Below are 27,433 nucleotides of genomic sequence, written 5' to 3' on the forward strand. Positions count from 1 at the left end.
AGATTCATTTTGAGGATTCATAATGCCGCATTTACACACCATCCTGCCTTCAGAAATTGGGCTGGCAGATGCCTGGTCATGCTGGCAGGGCTGCGGGTTAACGCCTCGGATTTAGCTTATATCATTTCACGAGAGCTTATGGCCTTTACTGTGTTTTTACCCAATCGGTCTTTGGCCCTGAAGCATCCTAGGCCGTTGAGTGTATGTGCCGTGTGCCCAGCCAACCACAAGTGTGTGTAGATTTTCAAATAAAATAACACCTCTTCAGATGCCGTACACATTAAATATTTATCGGTGGCAATTTGTGCATATATATTTGATAAATGGCCATCGGGATAGAGTTGGGGTGGGGGAATGAGACAGGAGAGCCAGAGAGGCCTGATCCTTTTGTCCGGGAATTTCTCGAACGTTTATCTGGGAGGAGAGGGTTGGGGGAGGGCAGGGGATGGTCCAAGCTGTGTTTACCTGTTTCATCCCTGTCACGGGGAGCCAAGCCATTTTCTTCTCCAGAGCTTTGCCTGACTTTGGCTTAGCAGATATCAAAACTAAAGCCCGGAGGTAGGGGATGTGGGGTTTAGAGGGAGTAGTTGTGTGTCATTCCGGCACTGAGCGCTGAAGAAACATCCCGGGGCCCGGGGCCGGGGGCAGAGGCTCATCCTGCTCGCTCCACGCAGACTTGCTGTGTGCTCAGCTCAGCCGTGCAGGTGGATTCAGGTCAGGAGACCCTGCTGACTCCGAGTCCGGATCCCTGGCCTGTGCACATGTGCAGCCCTGTGCCCTGGCCACTCGTGTGCAGGGCTGCGTGCCCCCTGCCAGATAGCCCCACAGGCAAGGGGAGGCTGAGTGTGCCAGCCTGTCAGAGAGGAACCAAAAATTCTCCATCAGCATCTCCAACTCCGGTCATCCCTCCCCGCCCACCGTGATGGCCGGGATCTGAAAGGAGAGAAGGCCAGTCATGCCCCGGAGCATGTGATAGCCGGTGGGGAGGCGACACTATTGTATGGTGTGTGCGTGCGTGCGTGTGTGTGTGTGTACACGCACACGTGCCCCGCAAGTACTTCTCTTTTCTAACCAGAAAGGATTCATGTGTGAGAGTTGGTCCTGCCCTCCCACACACGTACCCCAGCCCCTTTGCAGGCCTCTCTTCTTAAACTGCCGTGTTTTGCCTTTTGTTTCTAGCACCTTCGGGGAGCTGAAGACCGTCCGCTTGCCGAAGAAGATGACCGGGACGGGCACACACAGAGGGTTCGGCTTCGTGGACTTCCTCACGAAGCAGGACGCAAAGGTAAGACCGAGCTCTCCGCCGCCTACCCTATCTGTCCTCTGGGCCCTTAGTAGGAGAAGCAGCTAAACCTCTTAATGGATGAGGGCATGTCGCTGCCCTGTGGGGTTCTCCTGCTTTTTCCCTGACCCTGCTAATTTGTGCAACTCCCTCGGAAGAAAAGGCCCTGGGTTTTGTGTTTAGAGGAGGGGAAGTTCCATGTCCCCTGCCCTCCCCCCCGCCCTGACGTGACATCTGCAGGAACCTGGGTTACAAGGTAGGGAGGCCAGTGGGCTTCCCAGGCTCCCCGGTCGTGAGCACCCTGAGGCGGGCGGCGTGGGAGACGCTGTGCAGCATGGCAGGGGCTGGGGGCCAGCACTTCGGGAAGGAGACACGGCCACCGGGACACACACGTCTTTCCCCTCATCTTCCCACTCGTGGCCGGGGCCTCTCAGTTGTGCTGGTTATAGGTGAGGTCAGCCCAGGCAGGTGTATAAGCACAGCTACAGAATTTTCCAGGATCCTTGGAGACAGGGCACCTTTCATTTTGGAAGCAAGGAAGCCTCTCAGGATTTGGGCTCGGTGCAGCACAGGGGGAGGGGGGGCAGTCCAGTGGGTGCGGGGCCCAGCCCGGCAGCAGATGTGGGAGCAGAGGCGGTGTGGTCGGGGGTTCGGCTGTGTCTGGGGGCTCCATCATGAGCCTGTGCGTTTCCCCTCTGCTGGCCTCATCTTTCCTCAAGGGTACGGTGAAGCGACGGGCGGGATCCCCTCCACGTCGCACGAGGCGGCCTTCGGCAGAGCAGGGGGTGTTTGTTAGAATCACACCCGTTGGCCTTTAGCGAGCTGCCGTTGCCAGAGGCCCCGTGGGTGGAGCCGAAGGTGACATCTCAGGGACACAGCTGCAGCCTTTGTGGGCCCTGGGAACACGCGCAGGCACACAGGGCACTCCTGGGACCTCGGGGAGCCTTGCCAGCCACCTTTGTCTCGGCGTCTTGAACTCAAGTGCCTGTTTTGTTGACACGTGGCCGCGTTTGTCCGGACATCTGCTCCCCTTTCTTCTCGGCTGGCAGTCTTTCCCTTTGCCTCCTGTGCGTGGCAGCAGGGGACGGCACCCCCTGCGCGCAGCAGGCCCTGCCTGGCCCCGGTTCCCGTCAGCGGGGCAGGCACCTTTGGGGGACCCGTGTTGGCTCGGAGGGAAGCCGCCCTCCCGCCGGCCGCGTGGCCTCCCGAGCCCTGCCCTGCACCTCAGGTTCTTCAGCTGTAGGACAGCGAGGGGTACAGAGCCGTTGTTGGATATCGGGGTCCTGCGTCAGACTGTGAGCAGGGGAGAACAGGAGCGGGGAGCCCCTCCCCGCCCCCGAGAGCTGCCTCTTCCGAAGGGGCTCCTTAGACCGCCTGAGTCGGACTCCTGGCCCTGCCGCTACCTGCTGGGTGACCGTGGGCAAGCGCCTTACTTTCTGTGTGCCTCGGTTTCCCCCTTCATGAGACGGTGATAGGGTTTTCCTCATCGGGTGGTCATGGGGTTGGGATGGGGTGGTGGTCTTGGGATGGCGCTGGCCCTGGGGGCTCCGTGTGTTCGCTGTGATGAGGAGGAAGGTGGTGACGCTGGTGCCAAGGGCGCTGATCTAAGAAGGAGGAGGATGGGACAGAGCAGAGCGAAGAGGCGTCCGAGCCCCGCAGCTGGAAGGCATCCGTCTTCCACACGGCGGCCTCTCTCTGGGGCGGAGGGTGCTGTCAGAATGGACGTGGCTCTTGGTGCCAGAGGGTCAGACCAGGCCACGGGCTCCCAGCCTCCAGTTCCAGGTGCCGCATCGCGGGGACGCGGTCGGGGCGGTTGTATTCTCTGGGATCCCTGGGACAGAAGGGGCCCCTCGGGTAGGCAGGGCGGAGCAAGCGCCCGGCTGGGCGGCTCATGGCACCAGAGCCAGGCTGCAGAGGATGTTTCCGAAGGCCGGCCAGCACAGCCCTCTGGTGATTAATGCAGGGCACTCCTCTCGCTTCACCCCTTCCCCGCCTTCCATTCTGGGCTCCGGGAGGAGAAAGGGCAGCCGAGGACAGGGAGGACTCAACTCACAGCCCCTCCGGGATTGGCCCCTCCTGCCCCTCAGCTCTGACAGGCGGCCGGCCGGGCTCTGGGGCCACTTCTGGCCCTGGCATCCCCGCACCCCTGCAGCAGCTCTCCCCTGTGGCCGCCACCCTACGAGCCGGCCCTCGCCAAAGTGTGAACCCACTGGGAGCGCGTCTTCCCTGCACATATCCCTTCGCTCTTTTCGCCTCCCGGGGAAGCTGCTTCTCCCTGTCCTTCTCGGTGTCTGTCTGAAGAACTTTATTGTCTTCTGAGCGGCACGTGTAGCGCCCGCCGCTGACCCAGAGCCGTGCGCGCTGCATGCTGGTGAATAGAACTCTGACTACTGTACGTGCCGAACCAGCACGAGGGTGGCTGGGAGTCTGAGGAGGGAGCGCGAGGCCGTGGGGAGACACGAGTAGAACACCCCAAGATCGCGGCTTACTTCCGCAGGAGGAATTTGTGGGAATGCTAGAGGAATGTGCCTGATCCCCATTCCCACGGCGGGCTTCCCCTGCGTGGCTCTCCTCCTTCGGAAGCCCTTGAGAAGGGAGACCTCCTTTAGAAGCCTTTTCAGGGCTTGACTGATTCCCTGACCCACGCGAATCCCTCACCGGGGGCTTCACTCCTGTTGCCTGGCAGGACGCCCTCACGGAGATGGAGGTCGTCACTCTCGGCATCGGCAACCCTTGAACCTGGTGTTGGAGCCTCCCCCCCCATTCCCGGGGACCTGGGCAGTGCTCAGATGTGAGGGAGAGGAGAGAGGGGAGAGGCGGGAGGGGGTCACGAACAGCGCACTACACAGCGATGAGTCTGGAAAGCAATGGAGGAACTAACGGTTTCTGGGTGGGGCCGGGGCCTGAACCCGGGTATGTCGGCTCCCAGCACAGTGCTCCTTCCCCAGCATCAACCAGCCCATTCATCGGCTGGCAGAGGAGAGAATTAGGCCCCGGTCGGTCCCTAGAGGCAGCCCCTCGGCACTGCCGTCTGCTGGGGCCCCGACACGTGCCCATCTGCACTGCCCCTGCGCCATGCACTAGTCCTCCGACCTTTCTCCGCAACACCGTGTCCCACCCCGCACGTGATCAGGGGCTTTGTTAACTGTCAGGCTCCTTTGGGTCAAGCACACACCCCCAAACTGGAAAGAGGTTCCTGGCACGAGGCTCCGCAGAGGCTGTCGTGGCAGAGCTCGGAGTAACCAGGCAACTGATGACAATAGCCAGAGGCTCCCGCAACCGATCGCACCGGCTCTGTATGTGACATGTACACCGCGTGCGCATTGTCTCACCCCAACCTGCAGCAGCCCTGGGAATTGGGCAGGAGATTTGCATCACTCCCTCCCCGTGGCTCCCCACGGCCGCCAAGCTCCATCCGTCTGTGCAGCCACTGCGGAGCCCCGTGGACCGATCCCTGTGGACCGATCCCCGTGCACCAACAGGAAGCCCAGCCCTGGCTCTGGGGCCAAGGCGCTACACTGGAGGAGACCCATCTCCCCTCATCATGGGCTCACGGGCTCAGTGAGCCGGCACATTCCCCCATCCTAGGATGCTTGTTGGCCCTTGATGTCCAGGCCAGGAAGTGTCAGTCCCTCTGAAAGTGCCAGAGTTCCCTAAAACTCCAGGGGTGATGAGCTGATGTTTCTCGAAGAACCTCCCGCCTCGAGGTGGAGGGGGGCGGGACGGAGGCTGACAAGGGAAGCCTGGAAGTCAAGGACTCGAACCGTCCCAGATGCAGTGGTCTTCCCTGGGTGCCCTGGGTCCGCGCTCACGTGCACGGCTCTCTCCCTGTCTCAGGCGCCACATAGCTCTCTGGACCCTGATGTTTCTAGAAGGGCAGCGTCTTGGCATTGATCAAAACTGTCAACTTCTCAAAGCCTGTCTTTGGCAGGGAGGGTGCTAAGCATTTGCATTCGTCACTATTCTTCCTCCCAGGACTCCAGGAGGTAAGTGGTGGGTGACATTTGACACCTGAGGACACTGAGGCTCCAAGGAGGTGAAGTCACTGGCCCTGGGGTCATGCAGCCAGGACTGGGCAGAGCCGGCCCGCGTGCCGACCAGATGCTGAAGCCATGCGTCCAGGGCCCTCCCTCATGGTCACTTGCTCACTTACACCGAGCGTCAGCCCCTCCTCTCTCCAGCACCCAGCAGAGAGAGGGGCTTGCCAATTAGAGACGTTTCGGTGGGGGTGGGGGGGCAGAGCATCTCTTGGGAGCCCGCCCAGGCTGAAATGAGCCCCCCCCCCGCACCCAGAGAAGGAGTGAGCCCCCCAGGATCAGCCCCACCAGCACACGTGTCAGCTTTCAGCCCCCCGGGCCCAACAGCAGCCTGGCCTCGGAGGAGCCCCCAGGAGCTACTGGGGTTCTTTCCTCAGCCGCCACCTCCTCTCTTTGCCCAGAGCAGGCTGGTCCCGGAGGAGGAAGGGAAGGGCGGCCCGGAAGGGAAAGGATGCGAGGAACAGACTCGCGGCCCGGAAACCAGAATATTAATTTTTTTCCCATGCATGTGCCTTTAATTTTTCCCTTCCCGAGCCCGCCGTGCCTTTGTACTTTTGCAGTTGCAGCTGGTTTTATTTGCCGCCGCTGCTGTTGTTTTAAAAGGTCTATTTTCACATGGAATGTTATCCAATTAGCAGAGCAATGTGTTGGCTTAAATAAACACTTGGGGGGAGCCGGCAGCGGGGAGACGTGATGGCGGCTGGTGTTGGCAGGCAGAGCTGCTCTCACCGTGGTCAACAACGGTGGCTTTAATTGTGGGGTCGCACCGGTTAATGTGTCCCTGCCCATTTCTTGCTTCAGCACCCTGCTGGGGGAGGGTGCGGGGGGTGGGGAGTGGACACATGCCCCCGCCCCGTGCCCCAGGGCTGGGGTGCTGCTGAGTGTTTTGTAGGGGGCCCCCATCGGGCCCGGCCGCACCCATGCTGTCACCTTGCAGACTCTGCCGATGAGGAGGGAGTTTCTGGGTGGGGCTGGGGCCCGAACCCAGGTATGTCGGCTCCTAGCACAGTGCTCCTTCCCCAGCATCAACCAGCCCATTCATCGGCTGGCAGAGGAGCACAGGGCCAACCGTGAGGGAGCCAGATGGGGCCTTTCGAGGCCAGGACGGCCGCCTCAGCACCGGGTGCCCGGTGCGGCCCGCACAGGCCTGCGCCGTCTTGCCTGCCCTATAAACGATGGTCGCCGTCAGGTTATCAGTGATGTGTGCTCAACACATGTTTGCTTAATTGAGTGTAAGGAGGGAGTAGAGCGCAGTCTCCGTGGGGCCTGTGGGAGCGCGGCGGGGTCCGAAGGGGCCATCACCCTGTGGAAATGAGGAGGCCATGGATGCAGACAAGGGGCGTCATATCCCCGCACCCCAGGTTACTCATCCATCCGCACGTCGGGAATAATACCGCCCCCCGAGGCAACTGTGAAGATGAAGGGCCAGGCCCAGGCCATGGGGACAGGGCACCACAGAAAGGGCAGCAGCGGAGTGGGCCGGGCCCCCGGGGTCGGGGCTGCTGCCTGGCTCTCAGATATTCTTTGTCTCCAGACACGTTAACTGCAAGCCCACTCGGGGATGGGGGTTTGGTCCCCACTTTCCTGTTCAGGCAGGTGTGTGAGGTGCGGACCCTCATGCCCGTGGCTCATTCGCAGGGTTTTTACCTCATTCCCATCGTTAGAGCCCAGGGGTAAAAGCATGTTGGAATCCTGAGCCTTGCATTTCAAGGCAGGGATTCAGGCTCAGCCAACACATTTACGGGCTGAGAAGCCAGGGTCAGGACAAGCCCCTCTCCTCAGCCTAGCAGGGGTGCATCCTTCATTTCCAGGGGATAAGCAGTGCTGTGAGGTACCCCTCTGCTCACCCCGTCCCTCCCTCCAGGCTTCTGCCCCCAGGGGAAGGTCAGCTTCCAGAGTTTTCATTCAGATTTATCAAGCAGTCAGTCTACGTTACCCAGGAGAGCTGACCAGCCCAGCGGAGTTGGATGACTTTCTCCCCTCCAGGAGCACTACTCATAACTGGAAAAGCTCTACTACCAAGGGCAACAGTGGTGACCAGGACTCAGGCCCTTACCGTGTGCCAGGCACTGGGGTAAATGAATCGTTGCCACCTTATTTATTCTTCCTGCAGCTGCAGGAGGTCAGAGTGCCCCCACTTTGCAGCGGAGAAAGTGGTGCCACCTCAGGTCACAAAGCCGGAAGGCAGCTGGGCCACGCTGTGGGCCCCACTTGGAGCCCAAGGCCATTCTGCCTCTGCCTGGTCGCTTCTGACCGTTGGTGACCTGACATTGGTTCTCTTCTCCCGGGGGCTCCTTTATCTCTCCAGAGGTCAGAGGTGGTGCTCACCTTTGTGTCCCCCACCATAGTGTTGGCTCACAGTGGGTGCTCCAGGGATGTCGAGTGGAATTGGACAGAGCTGCGCAGATGAACGCAGGAGGGGGAAGAGACACATCTATTTATTTGAGAGATAGAGTCGCTGAAGCCTGGAACCAAGGCCCCCCGGCTGTCTCTCTGAGAAACTTGTCCTCAGCTCCCCGGTATCCTCACTTGCAGTGGATCGAGGTGCCGAGTGGGGTCCCCCGGTCCCCCAGTCCCATGCCAGGAGCTCCACTCATCCCGGGGACCAGCTCCCGCCTGCTGGCAGGACGTGCCGAGAGCTTGCTTTGGGGATTATGGGCACCAAGAAGCAGGGACGAGAAGGTTCTGCCCCTCAGAGCTCGGGATGCTGCCCAGAGAGACACCGAGCATGCCGGCCTGGCAGACCCTCCTCCCAGCAACACAGGCCCCACGTTCTTCAGCCACCTCCACAGAGAGGAGCCAAGCCCCCAGTGGTCCCTGCCAGGGACTGGAGCTCCCGCTCCCGTCACTCAGTCCCGGGCTCCTGGGCACAGGGGGTCGCTCTTGGCCGTCTTAGGTCACACTTGCTCCAGGCATCGGGGGCGCAGATGGCAGATGGCTGGGCTCAGGTTGCCGTTGTCCATGCTCAGGTGGATTTGACGTCTGCGGAGAGAGGCAGCCCTCCCACTCTGCAAGACACAGAGCAGAAGGGGCCGAGAAGGGCCTGGACTTGTAAAGACAGGAGTCCTGTCCTCGGGCCCGGGCCAGGAGCCACGGGCGCATGGGCCGGGAGTCCGGCCAAGGGCACCGAGTGGACTTTTGTTGCCGGGAGGAGAAGGTCTGTCTCCAGGGAGCGCTGCAGAAAGGTCAGGCCAGTGCTGCGCTGGCAGCCTTCCAGCGCCTTCCCTGTTCCGGAAAGATGGCTGCCAGCCCCGGTCACCGTCTAGCCCTGGTAGATTTCCTTGCGGGGTGGGGGAGGGGGGTGTTGCGGAAGAGGCAGCTGGGGGCTAGGGCTCTCAGAGCCCACAGTTGGTGGCTCAGGTCAGAGGGGATCCAAGGGGTGTGATTCTGGGACAGCCAAGCCAGGGAAGCAGACGACAGCGGTAGCTAGCCTGCACTCCAGCCAGACCTGCCCACGCTGGCCTCAGGACGCCTCAATTCTCTGAGCGGGGCCAGGCCCCGAGACCTGCTGTCCGAAGGGAGAAGTCCATCTGCCCCGGGTCAAGGCAGAGGGACTTGGGGCAGCCATCTGGGTCAGCAAACAGCCTCCTCCCTAATGATCCGAGAGGGATTTATGGAGGAGTAAGTAGGGCTCGGGGACTTGCCAGGGATGCTGATGCCCCCAGGGGCCAGTGACAGTGGGAGCTGTCTGAGAGGGGCCCGGTAGGTGCTCCGGTCCTGGAGGGAGGGAGCAGGGAAAGAAATGCCCCCACCCCCTTTCCTCCCTCCCTCCAGGACTACTGGCACCTCCCGATTGCTCACCCGAAACAAAAACCAGAGTGTGAGAGCCCAGTTATATGGCCCATGGGAGTCAGCTGCAAAAGCCAGGAGAATGTTCCAGAAAGGAGCAGGAATAGCCCACACTGGCCATCGGATGATGAGAGGAAGTGGCTGCAGAGAGCAGGGGCTCCCCCTTTCCGTGGCAGTCTCCTCCCGGGCAAAATAATGCACCCTTAGAGTTCCACTCTGGATCTTCGGGCTTCTGCAGTGACCCGAGCAGGTGGTGTGTACCCGAGTCCTGGTGGCATGGGCTGTTCCTGTCCCCTGAGGTCCCAAAGTCATACCCGTTGGGAGCAGATCTTCCCCTCTCCATTGCCAGACGCAAGACCGTGTATGCACCAGGTCATGTCCTAATCGGAAGGCAGAGCATCCCATGCATATGGGCAGCTGAAGACACGAGCTCCTTGCTCCTCTGTCTTTCTTGGTCTGTATCGTAGGGGTGTGGAGGGACCACAGCAGGATGTTTAAGCCAGCCCTCCGTCTCTGGCCAGGACCAACTTGAGCGTCCTTTCCAGGCTGCAGACCCTCGGTGAAAGAGCTCCACGGTTGGCTCCGTGAATACGGTAGCCTCCCACCCCCCTATCCACAGTTTGTTACCCACGGTCAGCCATGGTCCAGAAGCAGGTGGCCCTCCTCCGGAGAAGGTCGGTGTAGCCTCACACGACATCAGACGCCCACGTCATGCACCTCGCTCACTCCATCTCATCACCCAGGCACGTTACCCTCTCACACTGTCACACGAAGAAGGGGGGAGTTCAGTACAGTAGCATATTTTGAGAGAGACCACATTCACGTAACTTTTATCACAGTTTATTGTTATAATTGTTCTAGTTTATTAGGGGTTATTTTTGTTGAATCTCTTACTGTGGTTAATTTATAAACGAAACTTTACTATAGGTACGTCCGTATAGGGAAAATATAGTATGCGTGGGTTCCATACCGCCTATGGGTTTGGGCATCCACTGGGGTCCTTGAACGTATCCCCCACAGATAAGGGGAGCGACCATGTTCCCTGGGCACACTCTGTCCTGAGCACTGCTAGGGGCAGCAAGGAGAGAGGCCTTCCCTCCAAGGTTCAAGGCTGAGCCGAGGAGGCCGGCCCACAGGCAGGTGTTCGTGGGGCCGGTGCTGGGCTGGAGGCCACGCGGGCAGGGCACAGGCAGGGCAGCCAGCTTTCATCTGTGTGAGGAGAACAGGGTGTGCCCTGGGCCACCAGCAGTTTGGCTGTGACGAGGGAGCCGTTCCGTGGCCAGAGCGGGTTACAGAGGCCCAGGGATGGAAGGTACAGGGTCTGAAAGAAGCGAGAAGGAAGTTGACGTGCATAGGGACCTTGGCTGGTGCCTGTTTTCCTTTCATTGAAATGGGAGAATAATGTCTGTTCTCATGAGTAGGTTGGGATCATAAGCTTAGAGTTCCAACCCAGGAGATCTATAAGCCAGGGGAAGAAGAAGGGCCTTTCATTCCAAGGGAAGAAAACAGGCAGCAGAAGCAGGATTTGGAGAGAAGCACCAGGCCAGGAATGTCTAACTCCCCGCCTTTTCTGAGACACCCTCATTGCACCGACTCCTGGGCACCCCCAGATGAACGAGGCCCTGAGAGCTGATTTGGCAGAGGTGTGCTCTGCCTGAAGCTGAGGTTCAGAACTCCCGGGAGGAAGGTGGCGTGGGTCTCAGTAGGTACAGAGGCCGGGGAGGAAGCTGCGGGTGGGCCCCAGGCCGGAGAGGCCAGGGCTGCACGTGCCCCTCTGCTGTGCCTGGAACCTTCCGTGTCTTCTGCACTAGCCTGAAAGCCCCTTGAGGCCTGGGCTGTGTCCTCCTCCTCACCCACCCCCTGCCTTCTAGGATCCCCAAAATATAACAAGCTCCCCTTAGGCTCTTTTAATGAAATACGACCACTCTGGATCGTCCAAGGCCACTTTTAGCCTCGAATTGCTGTCCCTGCGGCGTGCAACAGTCTGAGGCCACTGTGTTGCAACTAGCCAGGCAGCGGGCACTCAGGAAAGCGGCCTGGTCTCCTGTGAACCGGAGGGGACTGGGACGAGGGAAGCTTAGTCCTGCTGTTTTTGGAGGACCACGTGCTGTGCTCCAACGCCAAATGCACGAGAGCTTTTGTGTCCCACCGAACATTGTTCCTGCTCTTTGGTGGCGTAAGGGGGGCAGAGGGCATCCATAATAATAATAACAATAACGGTGCTCTAAGTGTTAGACTTCACAGTTCACGGGCTCCTCCTATCCATTTGCTGCTGCCGCCACTCAAAGAAACGGGTCCCAGAGAGGTTAAGCAGCCTGCCCAAGCTCACACAGCTCGTAAGTGGTGCAGTGGGGATTTGAACCAAAGTAGCCCAGGCCCAGAGCCCCCAGTCTTAATGGCTGTGCCGCCTCACCTCTGGAGTTTGCAAAGCCCTTCCAAAGAGGGGATGAGAATTTGGAAGGCTTGCCATCAGAGGCAAGAGAGGAGAAGGGAGTGTCTAGCAACTGCTACAGTGAGCCGAGCCCTCTGCAGCCTTGGTGGGGCACAGCAATGGAGAACGGGTCTCCAGGGGTGGAAAGGAGACACCAGTCTGAAGGCTGCACGCAGAGGGAGGCCGGGGTGGGGGCGCCTCGCCCGAGCCCACCTCCCAGGCCCCCCCTCCCTCGCTTCTCTCTGCCGCTGAGCTCCCACCAGATGCAGCCTGGTGGCCGCGCCCGCCCGCCTGCGTCCCCGGGACCACAGCTCCTCGGGGACCCGGGCTCCAGGACGAATACCCACCACGCCAGACTCCCGACTGACTTCTCTCCCCATCTTAAAACCCCAGCTCCCGCAGTCAGGCTGTTTCTCTGCCATGCCAGCTGAGAACGCATGTGTTTTAAAGCTCTGAATGGGCCATTTCAGCTCGGAGTCCAGATGCATTTTTATACCCGCATGGAAAAAATGCAGAGGCTCCGCTGGCAGTCAGAAAGAGTTTTTTAAATTAAAGTCAAAAAGAAAAAAAGGGAAAAAAAAGAAGTTTCCTGCACCTGGCCCTTCTCAGAAAAGCGCAGCTGAGAACAAAGCGTTTCTGTGCTTTGACCACGTCTCATTTTATTTTATTTTTTTATTTTTTTTATTTTTTTAAGATTTTATTTATTTGCGAGAGAGAGAATGAGAGAGAGCATGAGAGGGAGGAGAGTCAGAGGGAGAAGCAGACTCCCCGCCGAGCAGGGAGCCCGACGCGGGACTTGATCCCGGGACTCCAGGATCGTGACCTGAGCCGAAGGCAGTCGCTTAACCAACTGAGCCACCCAGGCGCCCCACATGTCTCATTTTAAAAAGATGCGTGTCCCACCCAGCCTCCCACCAGTGCTTTTCAGGTTCGGTTGTTGGTGGAATATCCACTGTGGGCGAGCCCCTGGGCTTGTTGCATGTACATCCCATAATTAGCCCATTTTACAGATGAGGAGACCGAGGCTCCCAGTGGGGTACTGGCCTTACCGAGGGTCACCTCGACCGCCGTAACAAAGCACCACAGGCTGGGTGGCTGAAACCAACAGAAATTGACTATGTCACAGTTCTCAAGGCTAGGAGTCCAAGATCAAAGGGGCGGGAGTTGTTGGGTTCCTTTCAAAGGGAAGTCTTTTCCCCGCCTCTTCCCCAGCTTCTGGTGACAGCGGCATTCCTCAGCCCGTCTCCACGGGGCACCCACCCTGCATCTGTCTTCACGTGGCCACAGTCGTAGTGGATTAGGGGGCCCGCCTTCTCCAGGATGCCCTCACCTTCGCTGGACTACATCTGCAAGGACCTATTTCCAAATCGGGTCACAACCCGAGGTACCAGGGGCTTGGATTCCAGCATCCATTCTTGGGGGGAACACGGTCCAGCCTGTAACAGTCATGCTGAAGGTGAGGGCCAGAGGTGGATCGGTTCCGGTGTGGAGCTCTCCTAGGCACGCACTGCCTCCTCGCAGCGTGGAGGAAGCAAGAGGGACAAGCCCCACGGCCCCTCTTCTCATACCGCAGGGTGCTGACTGCAGCCCAGAAGCACAGACGAAGACGCCACCCTTAGCCACTGTTGCTTCCCGTGCTGACAGGCCCCCGGGGCTGGCCTTGTCCACACCCACCACTGACCCGAGGCCTCTCTGCTAAGAGAAGGAAATTGCAGATGTGATAAGTTGGTAGTAACAGCACAACCAGGACGAGAGCTAGCATCTATTGAGCACTTACTGTGTGCCCCCACGCTGTTGTAGGCGCCTTCCATGTTAACTCTTTCTCATCTCCCACGGAACCCTTAGACTGGAGTGCCATTAACATTCCCATTCCATAGACCAGGAAACTGAGGCCAGAGAGATTCATTAACTTGCCCAAGGTCTCGAAGCAAGGAGGTACAGGACCTGCCCTGCCCAGATGCGGTGGCTCCGGAGTCTAGGTGCGTGGCCTCTCTGAACCACGGGAGACCAGCAAGACGAGCCCCTGGGCGGTGCCACTTAGCTTGGGCTCTAGCAACATTTACAAGGGAGCTCTCCAGGACTGCATGGTTCCATTCATTGGAATTGTCCAGAACAGGCAAATCCAAAGAGACAGAAAGCAGACTAGTGTTGGCCGGGGGCCAGGGGGAGGGTGTGGAGTGTCCGCTCCTGAGTGTGGGGTTTCTTCCGGGAGGATGATGATGAAGTGTTCTGAACTTCACATGGTGATGGCCGCACAACTCTGAATATCCTGAAAACCAGTGAACCGCGTACTTCAGATGGGTGACTTGCATGGTGTGTGGGTTACATCTCAGTAAAGCAGCGCCAAACACCAGAGAGGGGAGTAGGCAGAACTCGGACGCCAGGAGCAGCGAAGAGCAGGAGCACGGAGCTGCTGAGCCAGGGGAAAGGAGCCAGCGCCTGGGAGGGCGAGGGCCTTCCAGAGGCTGAAGGCAGCCTGGCCTCTGGCAGTGGAGAGAGATGGGGGACAGACTCCTCGAGGCTAGCTAAGGACAGAGCCACCAGGCAAAAGCAAGGGGCCTGTGGCCCCTGGTGGCCCAGTGGGAGGCGAACCAGCTCATGGGGTGGCCCTCCCCAGACAGGACACAGCATGGGAAGGGAGCCGGCCGCGGGCCCGGGCACCAGTTATAGGCGGTTATATTGACGGCAGGGTCACTTGCAGCTGTCTCCCTGGGAATGTAACCCGCTAATTGAATAAAGTGCCCAACAGCTCCCACACCCTCACCAGAGAGCAGGTGTCACAAGGGCTAGAACCTGGCCTTTGAGCTGGAGGTGCCAGCAGGCGGGAGGGGGACAGGATGCAGCGTCTGCAGTCGGTCTCCGCTAACTGGCAGTTCCATTTCCTGTCCTTGCTCCCCAGAAAGCCTTCCACGCGCTGTGTCACAGCACCCACCTGTACGGCCGGAGACTGGTCCTGGAGTGGGCTGACTCGGAGGTGAGCTTGCAGGCCCTGCGGCGGAAGACGGCCGAGCACTTCCACGGTGAGTGCGCGGGGCTCCCGAGAGGACTGCCCTTGGGCTGTGTCGGGCGAGATGCCCTGTCTCCTTCCCTGCGCGTGCTGGGTGTCCTCCCTGTGCCCCCCAGATCTGCTCTCCACCCCTCTTTCCCTGCTTCACACCAAGAGGCTGATCTGTGTGGACGGCCCCCGTAGCGTCCATGCCCTTTAGCTTCCGGCTGGGTCGGGTCATTGGGAGGCCTGGCAGGAAATTGGGGAGAGGCGGAGACTGGGGTCAGGAGATTTATCCCTTCCCCATCGCACCCTCCCGGCCCCCACCTTCCATCCTGCCAGCTGGCTGGCTGACACCCAAGGCCACAGCTCACATCTGGTTGCCCTCTCTACCCGGCACTTTCTCTCTAGGGCCCCGTGGCCAACCTAGGGGGTCACTCACACTGAAACCCCTGCCCTCTGCCGCCTCTTTGGTGGATCCTCCTCGGTTACTCCGTTTGAGGACCGTCCACTCGCTGCTGGGGGCCTGATGGTCCCAGGACCTGACTCCACCTCTTACACACTTTGGTGGCATCACGTGGCCTCGGTGATTATTCCATCCATCCCCAGAAAATACTCAGTGAGCACCTGCTCTCTTCTGGCACAGCGGTGAGGCTGTGACCTAGCTGGGCGGCAGGTTCGAATGGAAGAGGCCGGATACATTACTTGAGTGGGTGGTCTAGAAAGGCCTCCCTGCAGAGGTGACATTTGTGCCCACGAAAGGGCTGTCTGAGCAGGGGGGACCTTGAGCTTGGCACCTAGAGAAGCAGGGAGGCTGGCGTGGCTGAAACAGAGAAAGTGGAGAGAGTGGGGGCTGGCTCACAAGGGGCCTCATCCTATCCAGCAAGCTGCTGGGGAATCAGCAGGAGGGAATGAGGGAAAGTCCTGAGAACACCAGGCCACAGTGGGCATGTGGGAGGCTAGCAGCTGCCCTTTACTGCCTGGCTATGAACGCACTTCTGAGATGCGTGGGAGAGGTGTGGGGATGGGATTCAAGTTCAGAGGTCCCTTGATATCCCGAGTGCGGGGCTGCACACTGGGAGGGCCAGTTGGGGGCACCTGCCATGCCCCCAGGACAAGTGGCAACAATCCTGCCACTTAGGATCCAATTGGCTTTAGTGACGGCAGCCCAGGAAGTGGCCTCACCCGGCTGGAAATGCGTCTCTCCCTCCCACCTGCCTGGGAAAGCCGGGCTTGGTGACGGGGCTCTGTAGTTTCAGCCACGGCATCGGCCACGGCTGCTCTGAGGTCTCAGGTGGCAGGCTGCCTTCCTCCACCCAGGAGTCCCAGGGACAACTGTAGGGTTCACGGCTCTCGGGGGCTTTCCTGGGTGGGCCAGTTACCCCAGGCTCCTGCCATTGCTCCCCTCACCCATCCCCACTGGGCAGCAGGGAGCCAACAGTGTCACCTGGGGCAGCCTGGGGGTGTTGGCTACAAAGCCCGTGTGGGGATGGAGCCTGGAGCCAGGACGTGATCATTTACTGTCCCACTCAGCGACACTCTGTTTCCCCAGTCGGGCAGCGGCTCAGGGGAACCCGCAGAGGAGGCGGCCCGTATGGGGTGGCAGTTCTCCAGTTGGGGCTCGCCGGTCTTGCTCCGGGCTAGCAAGCAGGGCTTCCCAGCAGTGTCTCAGGGATGTAAGACTGCACCCCCCTTAGGGTGCTACGAACGCCACAGAGACAGGGACAGAAGCCTCTGGCTGTAGCTCAGCCTGCCAGACCCTTCAGAATACGCCCTTGCCCTACCCACTCCAGGGGCCTCTTCCAGCCCAGTCCCACCAACCCTCCCCGAACGCCATGCGGTGCTCTGTGTCTTCCCATGTGTTCTTCCCTCTGCTCAGAATGCTCGGCCCTCGAGTTTTTATTCAGCAGGCAGTGCCTGTGCAGCCATTAAGGCCCAGCTCAAATGACACCTCCCCCAGGAAGCCCTCCCTTTCTCTGCCCGCCTCCTTACGTATCAGTAACAGCTCCATCCTCTGCTCTCCCAGCTCCATTCCTATACTTCCGTGCCGTGTCATAATTTATTTCGTTATGGTTTATCCTCACTGGACTAATGCCTTTCCCCGCATGGAGACTGTGTCCTCGGGTTCCTCTCTGGGCCCCCGTGCCTGGCACAGCGTCCGGCATAGGCCGGGCCCTGACCTCCATCTGAGGCTGGGGAAGATCCCAGCAAAGGCGCACGAACAACCAGAGAAATCAGGACTGAGTACACAGTCCCAAGCTTACAACTCAGTAAGTCCCCAAATCCTGACGTGCCGAAAGGGAACGAACCTATCCGTATCGACAGCCATTGACAGGCCCAAATGCACCCGTCGGCAAATGTTTGTGTAAGGGACTCGCCCGCTCCTCTGCACCGCCCACCCCCGGGGCCGGCGGCCTGCAGGCTCAGCAGTTCTGCCCTGCGTCGGAGAGAAGCCCCCTTCAATAAATTGAGTTCCAAAGACAGCATTATTGCCTTACCCCAGCGGAAAGACTCGGTTGGGGGCATTTCCGCGGGATCGGCTGTCTCCGAGTATCCGCTGAAGGCCGCGGCCCAGACAGGCCAGGTACAGCCACGGCAGGAATAGAGGCAGGAGCTTCCTTCCACACGTCTGCCCCTGCATTCCCCAGCAGCCCTGCGAGATGGGCATGATGAGCCCCGGTGTTTCGTTTGGTTTTTTTAATTTTAAGATTTTACTGATGTATTTGAAAGAGAGCAGGAGCAGGGGAAGGGGCAGAGGGAGAAGCAGACTCCTCGCTGAGCAGGGAGCATCAGGGATCAGGACCCTGGGATCATGACCTGAGCCACCCAGGCGCCCTTGAGCGGCCCCATTTTATGGATGGGAAAACTGAGGCCAAGCAAGCATTGGAGTGACACGTGACAGCTACTGTTTATTAAGGACTCACTCTGCGCCAGGGCCCGTCCCCAGTACATGACCTGCCCCGTCTCACTTAAACTCGCGACGTCAGGAGCAGCTGTAGGCGCTGCTGTCTCCGTTTTACAGACAAAGAAACTGAGGCACGGCCGCGGTCACGCAGCTGGGAAGGGGCAGATGTGAACTCCAGGCCAGCTCCAGAGCCTCCCACCCCACCCCGCCGCCCTGTTCTGCATGGTACTAGCAAATGCCATTTTCCGGAAGTTTGGGGCCTTTATTTGATCTGGGGTGTATGAGTATTTCCTGCGTGGCTTCCCTCATCCTGACTCATCCAGACCCTGAATTGTAGACTCTCCTGGGTCCCTTCCAGAAATGGAGGGGATGAATAACAGATCATGATGGAAAATGTCAGGCGGCCCTCTGGAATTGACGCAGCGTGTCCTCATAGAAGGCCCTGTGGGGTGCGCGTTACCGTGTCCCCGCTTATAGGCGGGAAAGCTCAAGTGCAAGGTGAGAGGAGAGCCCCGAGGTCAGTTTTGAGGGTCATCCCAGCTCTGTGTTTGGACCCGCTTTGAGTCCCCCTGGAGGAACATTGCCCTCTCAGGTTCTGGAAGGGGTCATGAGCTCTGAGCTAACCGAGTGTGCAGAAGTAAGTGCTACCAGACAGACCCTCCCCACATCAAGGGAAGATGGGCAGGGTCCCACCAGGGAACAGAATTTACCCCAGGGCTTGGCAGGAAGAGCCTGTAATGCCAAGGTGAGGGCAGGGGCCAGAGGTGAGCAGTAGCGAGTAGCAGTCCTTCCATCCCCAGGGCCTATAGGGACAGGTGGGGAGGAAATGATGCCCCTGGGGTCCATCGAGAGCAGGGCCTGCAGACACCTACTCAGTCCCCTAGTATAGAGGGCCACAGCCAGTGCCGGAGAACTCCCCAAAGCAGGGGGGGAGCTGGGGGAAAATGCCTGCAGCTCCCTCCCCTCCCACCTCTGCTCCCCTCTGGGTCTCCCCTTGGCCCATTGCATCTGTAAGCCGGAGGGCCAGGTCCCCTAGGGACACCTGCCAGGGAACAGCAGGGCAGAGGATGGATCGGGGGGCACTGGAGAATATCCAGCCCATGTGGTGCCCACGAACAGCAGGGGTGTGCCTGGGGTGGGGGCCAGCCGGCTTTGCTGAGGGGAGGCCTCCCATCTGGAGGGGTCTCTCAGACGCGCGCCCGCCCGCGTGTCAAACCTCCACACTGGCCTCACCTGTCTGGATCGAGAAGAGGCGACAGCCTGAAAGTAAAGTTATTCCCGGTCGTGTTTCCCAGCACTCTTTCTCAAAGAAACACGTGATAATCCTCGGAAAACAAAAGAAAGCTCTCTCCAGAACACAGCAAGATAAGACACAGGGATTTGTACCCTAGAATCCATGAAACTTTGTCTTCGTGGATCCTAGTCTAGGGCTGGCCTCAGAGGAGCTGTGAACACCCAGAAATGTCATGGGGGGGGAGGTGTGCATGCGTACACGCACATGCACATGCGTGTGTATGTCTCTGGCAAGAGAATCTGTTGTCATCAGATTTCCCGTAAGCTCCTGGTCCCCCAGAGGTTGGCTGTAGGAGAAAGAGCGTTGACCTTGTAATCAAGGACACCCGGTTTCTGTTGCTCCCTGGCTGAGTGTCCAGGGAGACGTCAGTGCACCCTCTGGGCTTCCGTTTCCCCTTTCACCAACCAGGGAGGCTAACCAAGGCACTCACCGCCTTATAGAATTGTCCTGAAGATGATCTGTGAGTAACAAAAGCATCAGGAGCTGCCTTGTTGGTTTTTTTCGACCACAGGGCACTCCCCCCCTCCCCCCCCCCCCCCCACCGCAGGGCACTCCCGAGGTAGAGGTGTGTATCTTCCCATTTTACAGATGAAGGAAGGAGGCGATGAAGTCGCTTGCCTGGGGTCACGCAGGCCGTGAATGGTGGAAGCCAGGTTTGAGCTCGTACATTCCGGCTTAAGCACCCTGTACTCAGGGCAACGGCTCCATCCGTCCTTCCCATGTTAGCTGGACCCTGGGGGGGTGGGGGGCGGGTAGACAAGTCGGCCCAGAACAGGTGCTCTGGAGCCCGCAGTCCCTCCTACCCACCCACCCCATTGTCTGAGCTCTTCGGGGGGAATGGGTGGCGCCCTGAATGTTCAGAATAGGGCTGCTGGCCTCCTGCTCTCCTGGCTGGACCCTTTTCCCCGCTCTGCCCCTTCCCCGTGGCGAAAAATACCCAGCTCATTTGTGTCGAAATCCGCATTGTTCAGCGTTTCCAGAACCCTGGCAGACTCCGAGGGCAGGTGGGACCCATGCCCAGTTTCCTCCTTCCACGCCAGGCTCTGCCAGGAAGGCACTCAGATCTCAGGTGGAGGCCCCAGCCCTGTTTGCCCAGCCCAAGCCCCGAGGCCACGACAAAGGGCTCCCCGTGGAATGTGGGCCAGGGAATGACAGGCAGGCGTCTCAACCAATCAGCAGGCCCAGGCATGAAGCTAGCTGGCGAACCCAGAGCTCCACACCCCTGCAACCTCTCTCCAGCCATGGGTCCCTGATGAGCCTAGGTGAAGGTGGACGGCTCCGTGTACGTCAGGCTAGATAAGACTAATTATCATTAGTACTGCTGTAACAACTCTCATCTGTTAAGCCTTACTCCGTGCCAGATGTTATCGACGAGGTGGCAGGTATCAATCCTGCAGAGTCCTAGGACGTAAATACCGTCATGAGCTTCTGCTTCACAGTTGAGTAAACTGAGGCACAGAGAGGACAGATACCCTGCCCAAGGGAGCACCCGGTTACTAGTGGCCGAGTCAGGAGTCAGACCTGGCCGTCCTGCTGGACTGAGTCTTTGTATCAGAGGGTGCGCACCGGTGCCCCTTCCGCTTACCCCCGGGGGTGTGTCCCCATACCTGCTCTTTGTCCTCGGGCATGGCACTCGGCCTCAGCTCTGTCATCCGTACGGCGGGACGAGGGCGCCCACCTCCTCTGGGGAACCATGGGGCTCAAGGAGACGATGCTTCTAATGCTCCTGGCACGAGTGAGTGGCACATGTCACTGCCCCAGTTCTTCCTTCTGGGGGCCGCCCGGTCAAGCCAGGCTGAGGGAGGATGTGCTCAGGACAAGGAGGAGAGACAAAAGAGGAGCCCTGGTTTTTATAAGGCTGGGCAATAACCGAGTGCATGTGTGTATGTCCGCGTGTGTGAGAGAATGGAGGTGCCCAGCACGTGTGCAGCACCCAGGACGGTGCATTTGCATCTGACTCTGGATGCCAGCTCGTCTCCTGTGTCTTGAGCCTGTAGCCCCGTGCCTGGCACACGGTAGACGCTTAGTACACAGCAGCGAGGAGGAGGAGGGGGAGGAGGATTCCTCGCTGGGGAGACGGCATTCGTAATGCCCTGCCTTCCGACACAGGTGTGGGATCTAGATGTGCTCCGTGCCCAGCCTGGTGCTCGCCACTCACCGAGGCTCCTGTATTGGCAGCCAGAGAAGCTTGTTTGAAACCCCCCTGGCATCCCCACCCTCTGGAAGTCTTCATCCTATCCCTTGTCCCCATAAGATGGCAGGGTATTACGTTTTCCTACGATACGCCCGTCACATTGAACAGCAAAGAGCAGGTCTCTGAATGTCATTGGCAAAGTTGCCCTGGGTCTTGACACCAGACAGAGGCGCTTTGAGAGGGAATAGCAAGACGGCCGTCCTGCACAGAGCCGTCCTCCCCTCGCCCCTGTCCCGCCCCCGCCTCCCCTCCCGGCCCAGAACCGGCTTTCCCCTCTGCACCTCGCGGCCCCCGCTAGGTGAAGTGCTATTCTTCAGCGCTTCGCATGTGGGAGGGTGAAAAGAGAGAGCAAGGAGGGAAGAAAGAGGAAAGTCGGCCACTGGCTGTGTCCTTTTCTTCCCAAGCGTGTTACAAACCAGCAGGGTCGAGGCATCGAGAAGCTTTCAGGGCCTCGGCAGGCCGCAGTACCCGCGAGTGGCACCGAGAGAATATAATGGTAGAGAAGCAATCCACCCGCAGAACCCTCTGTTTCAGAGCCCACACAGCCAGGGAGGCCCGGGCAAACAGGCTTTTATTGGGCCGGGAGCGCGGCTCTGCTTCCCGCCGTTGTCTTATTCCAGCTGGGAGGACTGATGGGCTGTGGTTAGCGGTTGCACCTTTCACCCCCGGAGCCGGGAGCGCAGACATGACCGGCATGGCAAGCGGATGGCAGTGGCGCCTCCCCCACCCGCCCGAGCCGGCCCGGGCCGGGGCGGGAGATCTGCGCTCTCCGGGTGTGGACGGGTGCCCGTCCCGGTGGGTCACCAGCCTCCAGCACACGCTGCCCACCCCCCAGTCGGGGACCAGCTGGCGAAGGGGCCTGACTTGCCGGTGCCCTCGTCCTGGCAGCCCGACCCCGGCCCCCCTCGCCCGCAGCTCTCAGCCAGAGCGTCAGAGATTGGCCCTCTCCCTGGTACTCCTTGTCTGCTCGGTTCCCCCATCATGCCCCTCGCCCCGTCCTCCTGCCACTTTGTGTTCCCATGTGCGATTGTCTGATGTCTCTTCTCCCCACGAGGCTCTGCCCTCCAGGGCATAGGGCCCATCTCCGCATCCCCTGCCTGGCCCCACATCTAGGACAGAGTGGGCACTCCTTAACTGTCTGTGGGCCGGACACACGATCATCGGAAGGGCCCATTCTGACCGAGCATCTCATCTCTAGCAGCCACGGTGCGGGAGTCAGCTCAGTCCCTCCTCACTGTCAGCTCACTGGAGGGAAGCCGGGGTGCAGGGACGCTGGACCGTCAGCTGTGCAGCCAGCCCTGGAGCCCTGCTCGGCCTGAAGCCAGCTGTTCCCCCACCTTGAGCCTGGACACACCACCAGTCTGAAAGAGGCAGCCACGTGACTTCTTATTAAAGACCAAGTCAGGTGCAGGAGAAGAGGAGGGGAGAGGGCTGAGTGGAGGACCCGCTCTGCACGGGGTGCACGGCCGAAGGGTTTGGGGATGCCATCCCATTTTAGCCTCCCAGCTCACTGGAAGGAAGTGCTGTTCCCATCTTTCTGGGCTGCACACTGAGACCCAGAGAGGTCTAGTGAATTGCCAGAGGGCACACAGCTTTGCACACTGCAGAACAGCTAACCCTATCTCACCGCGCCCTATTCCGCAGAAGCCCCCAAATCGCCCCCCCTTTATTGGACCTGGCCTCCCAATCCAGGTAGAGCAGCTCTTGCAAACCAGAGCCCACAGCAGATCCAGCCTGCAGCCTGTTTTCGTAAATAAAAGGTTTTTTTGGCATATGGCCATGCCCGTTTGTTCCCGTGGTCGGTCGGGCCGCGTGCTCTTACTGCGAGGGAAGAGCAGAGGGGCTGCCACAGAGATCCTGTGGGCTGCAAAGCCGAAACTATTTACTGCCTCCCACTTACAGAAAAAGTATGCAGCCCCTGGGGCTCAAGAAATGGCTGCCCTTATTTTATCTAAAAGCCATGGGGATGGCTAATTCCCTCTACCATGACCTCTCCTTTCTCAGAGAGTATACAGTTCTAGAAGCATCACGGCCACACCCTCACCGCCCCCCCCCCAACTGAAGTCTCTGCTTAAGAACTCCAGCTTTCCCTGGGAAGGAGACCCCATTGTTCCGCCCCTCGTTTACTCCGTTCATTCATGCATTGATTCATGTGCTCAACTTTGCATTGACCACCTCATGATCAAGCCTTACTCAGCCCTGAGGACCAAGCAGTGAACCAAAGAGAAGGCCCCTGCCCTCGTGGAGCTGATATTTCGGGGGGAGAGACAGATGGCCAAAAAGAAAAAGTAAATAACAAAGTTAGGATGATAGCAAGCCCTATGGAGGAAATTAGAAAGGATAGCAAGATGCTCCTCAGGGGTGGGGAGGAGTGGAGAGATTTCCCCCTCCTCTTGGCACAGCCCTGGCCTGGAAAAAGTCTTTCCAAGGAGTCAGTGTTTTTTTTGATGGGAGGAAAAAAGCCAGCCAGCCCAAGATCGGGGCGGGGGGGGGGGGGGGGGGGGGGGGGGGGTGAGACAACATTCCAGGCACAGGGACCCACTGGTGCAAAGGCCCTGGGGCAGGAGCATAGTCATAACAGGCCACCATGGCTAGAGAACAGTTCCAGGGTGGAGAATGCTAGGAAACAAAGCTGGAGAGAGGCCAGCAGGGCTCCTTGTGGGGCCTGGCAGGGAGCCTGGCTTTTATTCAACATAAAGCAGGAAGTCCCTCAAAGATTTAAGAAGGGAGGATTTACACTGTCAGACCTCTTCCTGTTCTATGGTGCATGCATTGTAGAGGGGCAAGAATGGAGGTAGGAGTCCCATCGTGGTCCTCCCAGCGAGCAGGGGCAGTGGCCTGGTTGGGGACAAAGACTGGGGGATGGAGAGAAGCAGGTGGTGGATGGGGCCTATGTGGTGAAGGTAGAGCCAGCCTAATTTGCTCCTGGGAGGCATGAGGGAAATTAAGGCCAGTGTGGAGATTTCTGTTCAGAGCCACTCAAAGGATGGTGGTGCCTCGTGGTGATGAAGCCCAGGAAGCTGGGAAAAGCAGGTGGGGGTTGGGGGGGCACGTGGGGTTTGAGACACCTTATTAGGACTCCCCGTGAGATGTCAAGCAGATAGATCTATGAGTTCGGAGCTCAGGGGCGAAGTCTGGGCTGAGATATAAATTTGGAAGTCATCAGCGTACAGATGATATTTAAAGCCTGCAACAGTTCACCAACCCCCCCCCCCCCCTTCCATAACTTAATCATTCCTAGGACGGCACATTTTCAAAAGATCGGGGACCAGGAGAGCCCGTTATCCCCATGCCAGCCCTTGCAAATATGCCTTCTTGATCTTGGCCATGAAAACATAATCATCGGGCTTTAAAAATCACAGTCGGGAAAGTTCAAGCAAGTATGTGAAGTCACAGAATTTATTATTCAAAATATCCCTATGCCGTGGATCTTTCCAGCTCCCTGGAGACAGAAGTTTCCTGGAAGCTCCCCTTGCCGCATTTTTATTCCTCCATTTGGGTGCCTCTCGTTCCCTCCTCAAGGCTTCACGGAGGCAGGCAGCCCTTGCTCCAGAGGCATCGAGCGCCCCAGCAGGAAGCAGCTGAGGGGGACTGTCCTACCTGCCACCGCGGGGACGGGGACCGCAGGGCCTGAGGGGCGTCTTACCCCTGCCCTCTCGGAAGGGCACTGCCTTCCCTGGCCAGAGTGCTGGGTTTCGTCCTTTCTGGGGGGCACCAGGAGAGAGGTTGAAATTGGTCGGGAGACCAGCTCTTTCCTCGAGCGCCCCCAGCCATCCCAGCTGGAGGAGGCAGAGTCTAGCGAAGACGCGTGGAGAAACAGGAATGGTCTTGGTCAGGCAGCTCCTGGGCGGCAGCTGCTGGCAAGGGTGCAAATGGCTGGCAGTGGGGAGGGATCCACGTTCAGACAGCCGAATGCTTCCCCCTGCTGAGGTGCCGGGGAGGCTGGAGGGGCCCGGAGCCGGCGGGAGCAGGTGTCTCCAGGCCACCTCCTCTCCTCCTCCTCTTCCCTCCTTCCTGCCCCACGCCCCGAGCCTCTCGGAGTGGTGTTTTGGAAATATTTCCAGGCGCTTCAGCAATATCCTGCACTCTCTTCCCTTTCCCCCGGGAGCGGCTGTCCGTGCGGGGAAGGTACTTGCTCCCAATCCAGCTAAATTGTTATTGACTTGTGTTCTCTGCGTTCCGCAAACATTTCACTCAGCCGTCACCAGCGAGGCCAGGAATCCCTGCTAGGGCTAACGGGGAAACCAGCTGTGCCGGGCCATTTCTCCTGCTCTTCCTCATCGATCACAGAATTAAACTGACAGAAGGAGAATTTCAGAGCGACTTGGGAGGGGAAGGGGCCGGGCCCGGATTGGACGGGGTTTCGGGGACCTGGGGACCAGAGTGCTGGAAAGAGGGGCGGGAGGAGGGTGGGCTTCCCTCCAGGGTTGTGGCTGGTGGCAGGGGGCGGCCGATTTTGCTTCTGAGTTGTCGGTTGGCCCAGGCCAGAGAAACCCACGAAAAGCAAGACAGACGGGGAGGTTTTTGTTCCTGCTTCGTGGCCACGAGTGAAACTAGTGGGGTTCTGTAGACAGAGAAGAGAGAGTCCATAAATCAGAGGCTGCGCAGGTAAGCTATCAACTGAGCTCAGCCACAGATCTTTATTTTGCCTATAAATTTTTTTTTTAAATGAATGGCCACTATTTTGCTATCAGAAGATTTGACCTGAAAAGTCAAGATTCTGGCTTCTGGAGAAATCGGTTCTGACCACCCTGGTGCTACGGGCCCATAGGGCACCTGGGCCGAGTTGCCACAGTCCGCGGCCCACCCTATCGTCTCCCCTCCTGTGCCTGCCTGGCCGCTTGAGGCCCACGCACGTCCATATCCAGTGCAGACTTCCTTCCAGCTTGGCCCCCGAGGACACATCCTCCCTTCCAGTCTCTACTCCCAGCCCAGGGCTGTACCAAGAGGAGGGGGACAGGAGGCTCGTGCCCATCAAGCCACTACTAGAAACGGAAAGATCCCTCCAGGCCCGAGGCAGGGGAGTGGGAGATGCCTTCCAACTGTTCTGCCTCCTTTTCCTTTCTTTGTTCCACTGCAGTGAGTCACCTTCACCTGGCCACTGCTCGTCCTCCCCAGCCTGTCCCGGCCTCTCCAGCATCTGTAACTAATGCAAACACATGCAGGACGGAGCCTGAAAGCCCCGGGGCTTAGTCCGGCCCCACAGCCCTGCGACGGGCTAAATCCACGATAATCCAGGCCCTGTGGATGGGGAGCTTCTGGGCCAGCTGCGTGGAACACACAGAGCGAGGGCCACCTACAAGGCCGCACGCCGTCTCCTGCTTCCCAGCGAGCCGGAGCCCTTAGCACTGTGGTGACTCCTAAGGGCAGTGATCCTCAGTCTCGGGAGCCAGCGCCCACCCCCAGGCCATTCACATCAGAACCTCTGGGGGGCAGTCCCGGCCTCAGTAGTTTCTAGATTATTCTGTCGGGCAGTTGGGGATGAAGACCGCCGCTGTAGGTGGGTGGGGGCTCTGTTCATGCCTTTTCTGCTGAGAGCTCTTTCCTGTGGGGGGGCCATGCTGGTACCTCCACTGCAGGGCGGGCCACTGAGCCACGGGACCCTAGGCATCACTGGTGTGACTGGGGAAGTGTGGTCAGGTGACTTCCTTAGAGCCACTGCTCACCCGCAGCCTGTGGGGTTTCTCCCAGTGCACACCCAGCCTGCCGCTCAGAGCCAGCAGGTGCCTGGGACACGGAGGCCCAAGGAACACAGCGGTCCCCCTCTGCTTCTCAGCTCACCCTCAGCTGCCTGGGCCCTGCCCACCCTGGGGCCCCGACACGGCCACCGTGGCTGGCCGTTCAGAATATCCTTCGGAGTTTTTTCCACGGCTGTGGCCCCAACCCCAGGCCTGCGGTCAGCCAGTTTCCGGAGAAACTAGAAATAGAGACTCTTGTGCAGCATCTCCCCTTTGTTTGCATATTAGTAACTAGCTTTTTAAATCTTAAATCATGTCGGCAAATTCAAACGCTCTATCTTGGGCCTGTCACGTGCGAGGCTTCCTTCCCTTCAGTCACCTGTAGCCATGGTGTCCTGGTGTGGGCTCCCCAGGGGCACATCCTAAGACGTGGAGTTGGCTACCAAGCAGATCACCTAGGAGGTGAGCCCAGGAAGCGCATGAGAAGTGGGGAGGAAACGAGGGGACCAGTCCGCCGGGGGTCGCAGGGAGCAGGCCCCACCGTAGGCAGCTGGTGCTCAGCCCACCGGGGCCCTCCAAGCTCTGTGTGGCACACACTTCAGAGCTGTCCCCCGGGAGTCGAGGGGGCTGGGACGTGTGTCCACCAACTCCCCATTAACACACCTCCCTGGGGGAGGGTTTCATGGGGGCTCACGTCCCCAATACTTCCAGCCAGCCCCGGGCCAGGGCCACGCATACCCCTGTGGCCAGAGACAGCCACTGACGTGTCCAGAGCCACGCGCTAGTGATGCAGGCGGCCACCAGGATGGGGCACCCACAGGGGCTCCAGCACCGGCC

The 27,433-nt window shown here is 59.2% G+C and overlaps 1 protein-coding gene across 3 annotated transcripts in view; it reads left to right on the forward strand.

The window, feature by feature from the left end:
* The window catches only part of RBM19 (RNA binding motif protein 19), a 135,508-nt gene that overhangs the window by 83,783 nt on the left and 24,292 nt on the right, over window positions 1–27,433 (forward strand). For all 3 annotated transcript variants that reach the window (XM_032431412.1, XM_032431414.1, XM_032431413.1), the window contains 2 exons: window positions 1,180–1,285; window positions 14,439–14,559. In XM_032431412.1, coding sequence (XP_032287303.1) covers window positions 1,180–1,285; window positions 14,439–14,559 — 227 coding nt within the window. The remainder of the gene's footprint in view (window positions 1–1,179; window positions 1,286–14,438; window positions 14,560–27,433) is intronic.

The sequence above is a fragment of the Phoca vitulina genome, unplaced genomic scaffold (assembly GCF_004348235.1).
Source record: "Phoca vitulina isolate PV1807 unplaced genomic scaffold, GSC_HSeal_1.0 scaffold46, whole genome shotgun sequence".
Lineage (NCBI taxonomy): Eukaryota > Metazoa > Chordata > Mammalia > Carnivora > Phocidae > Phoca > Phoca vitulina.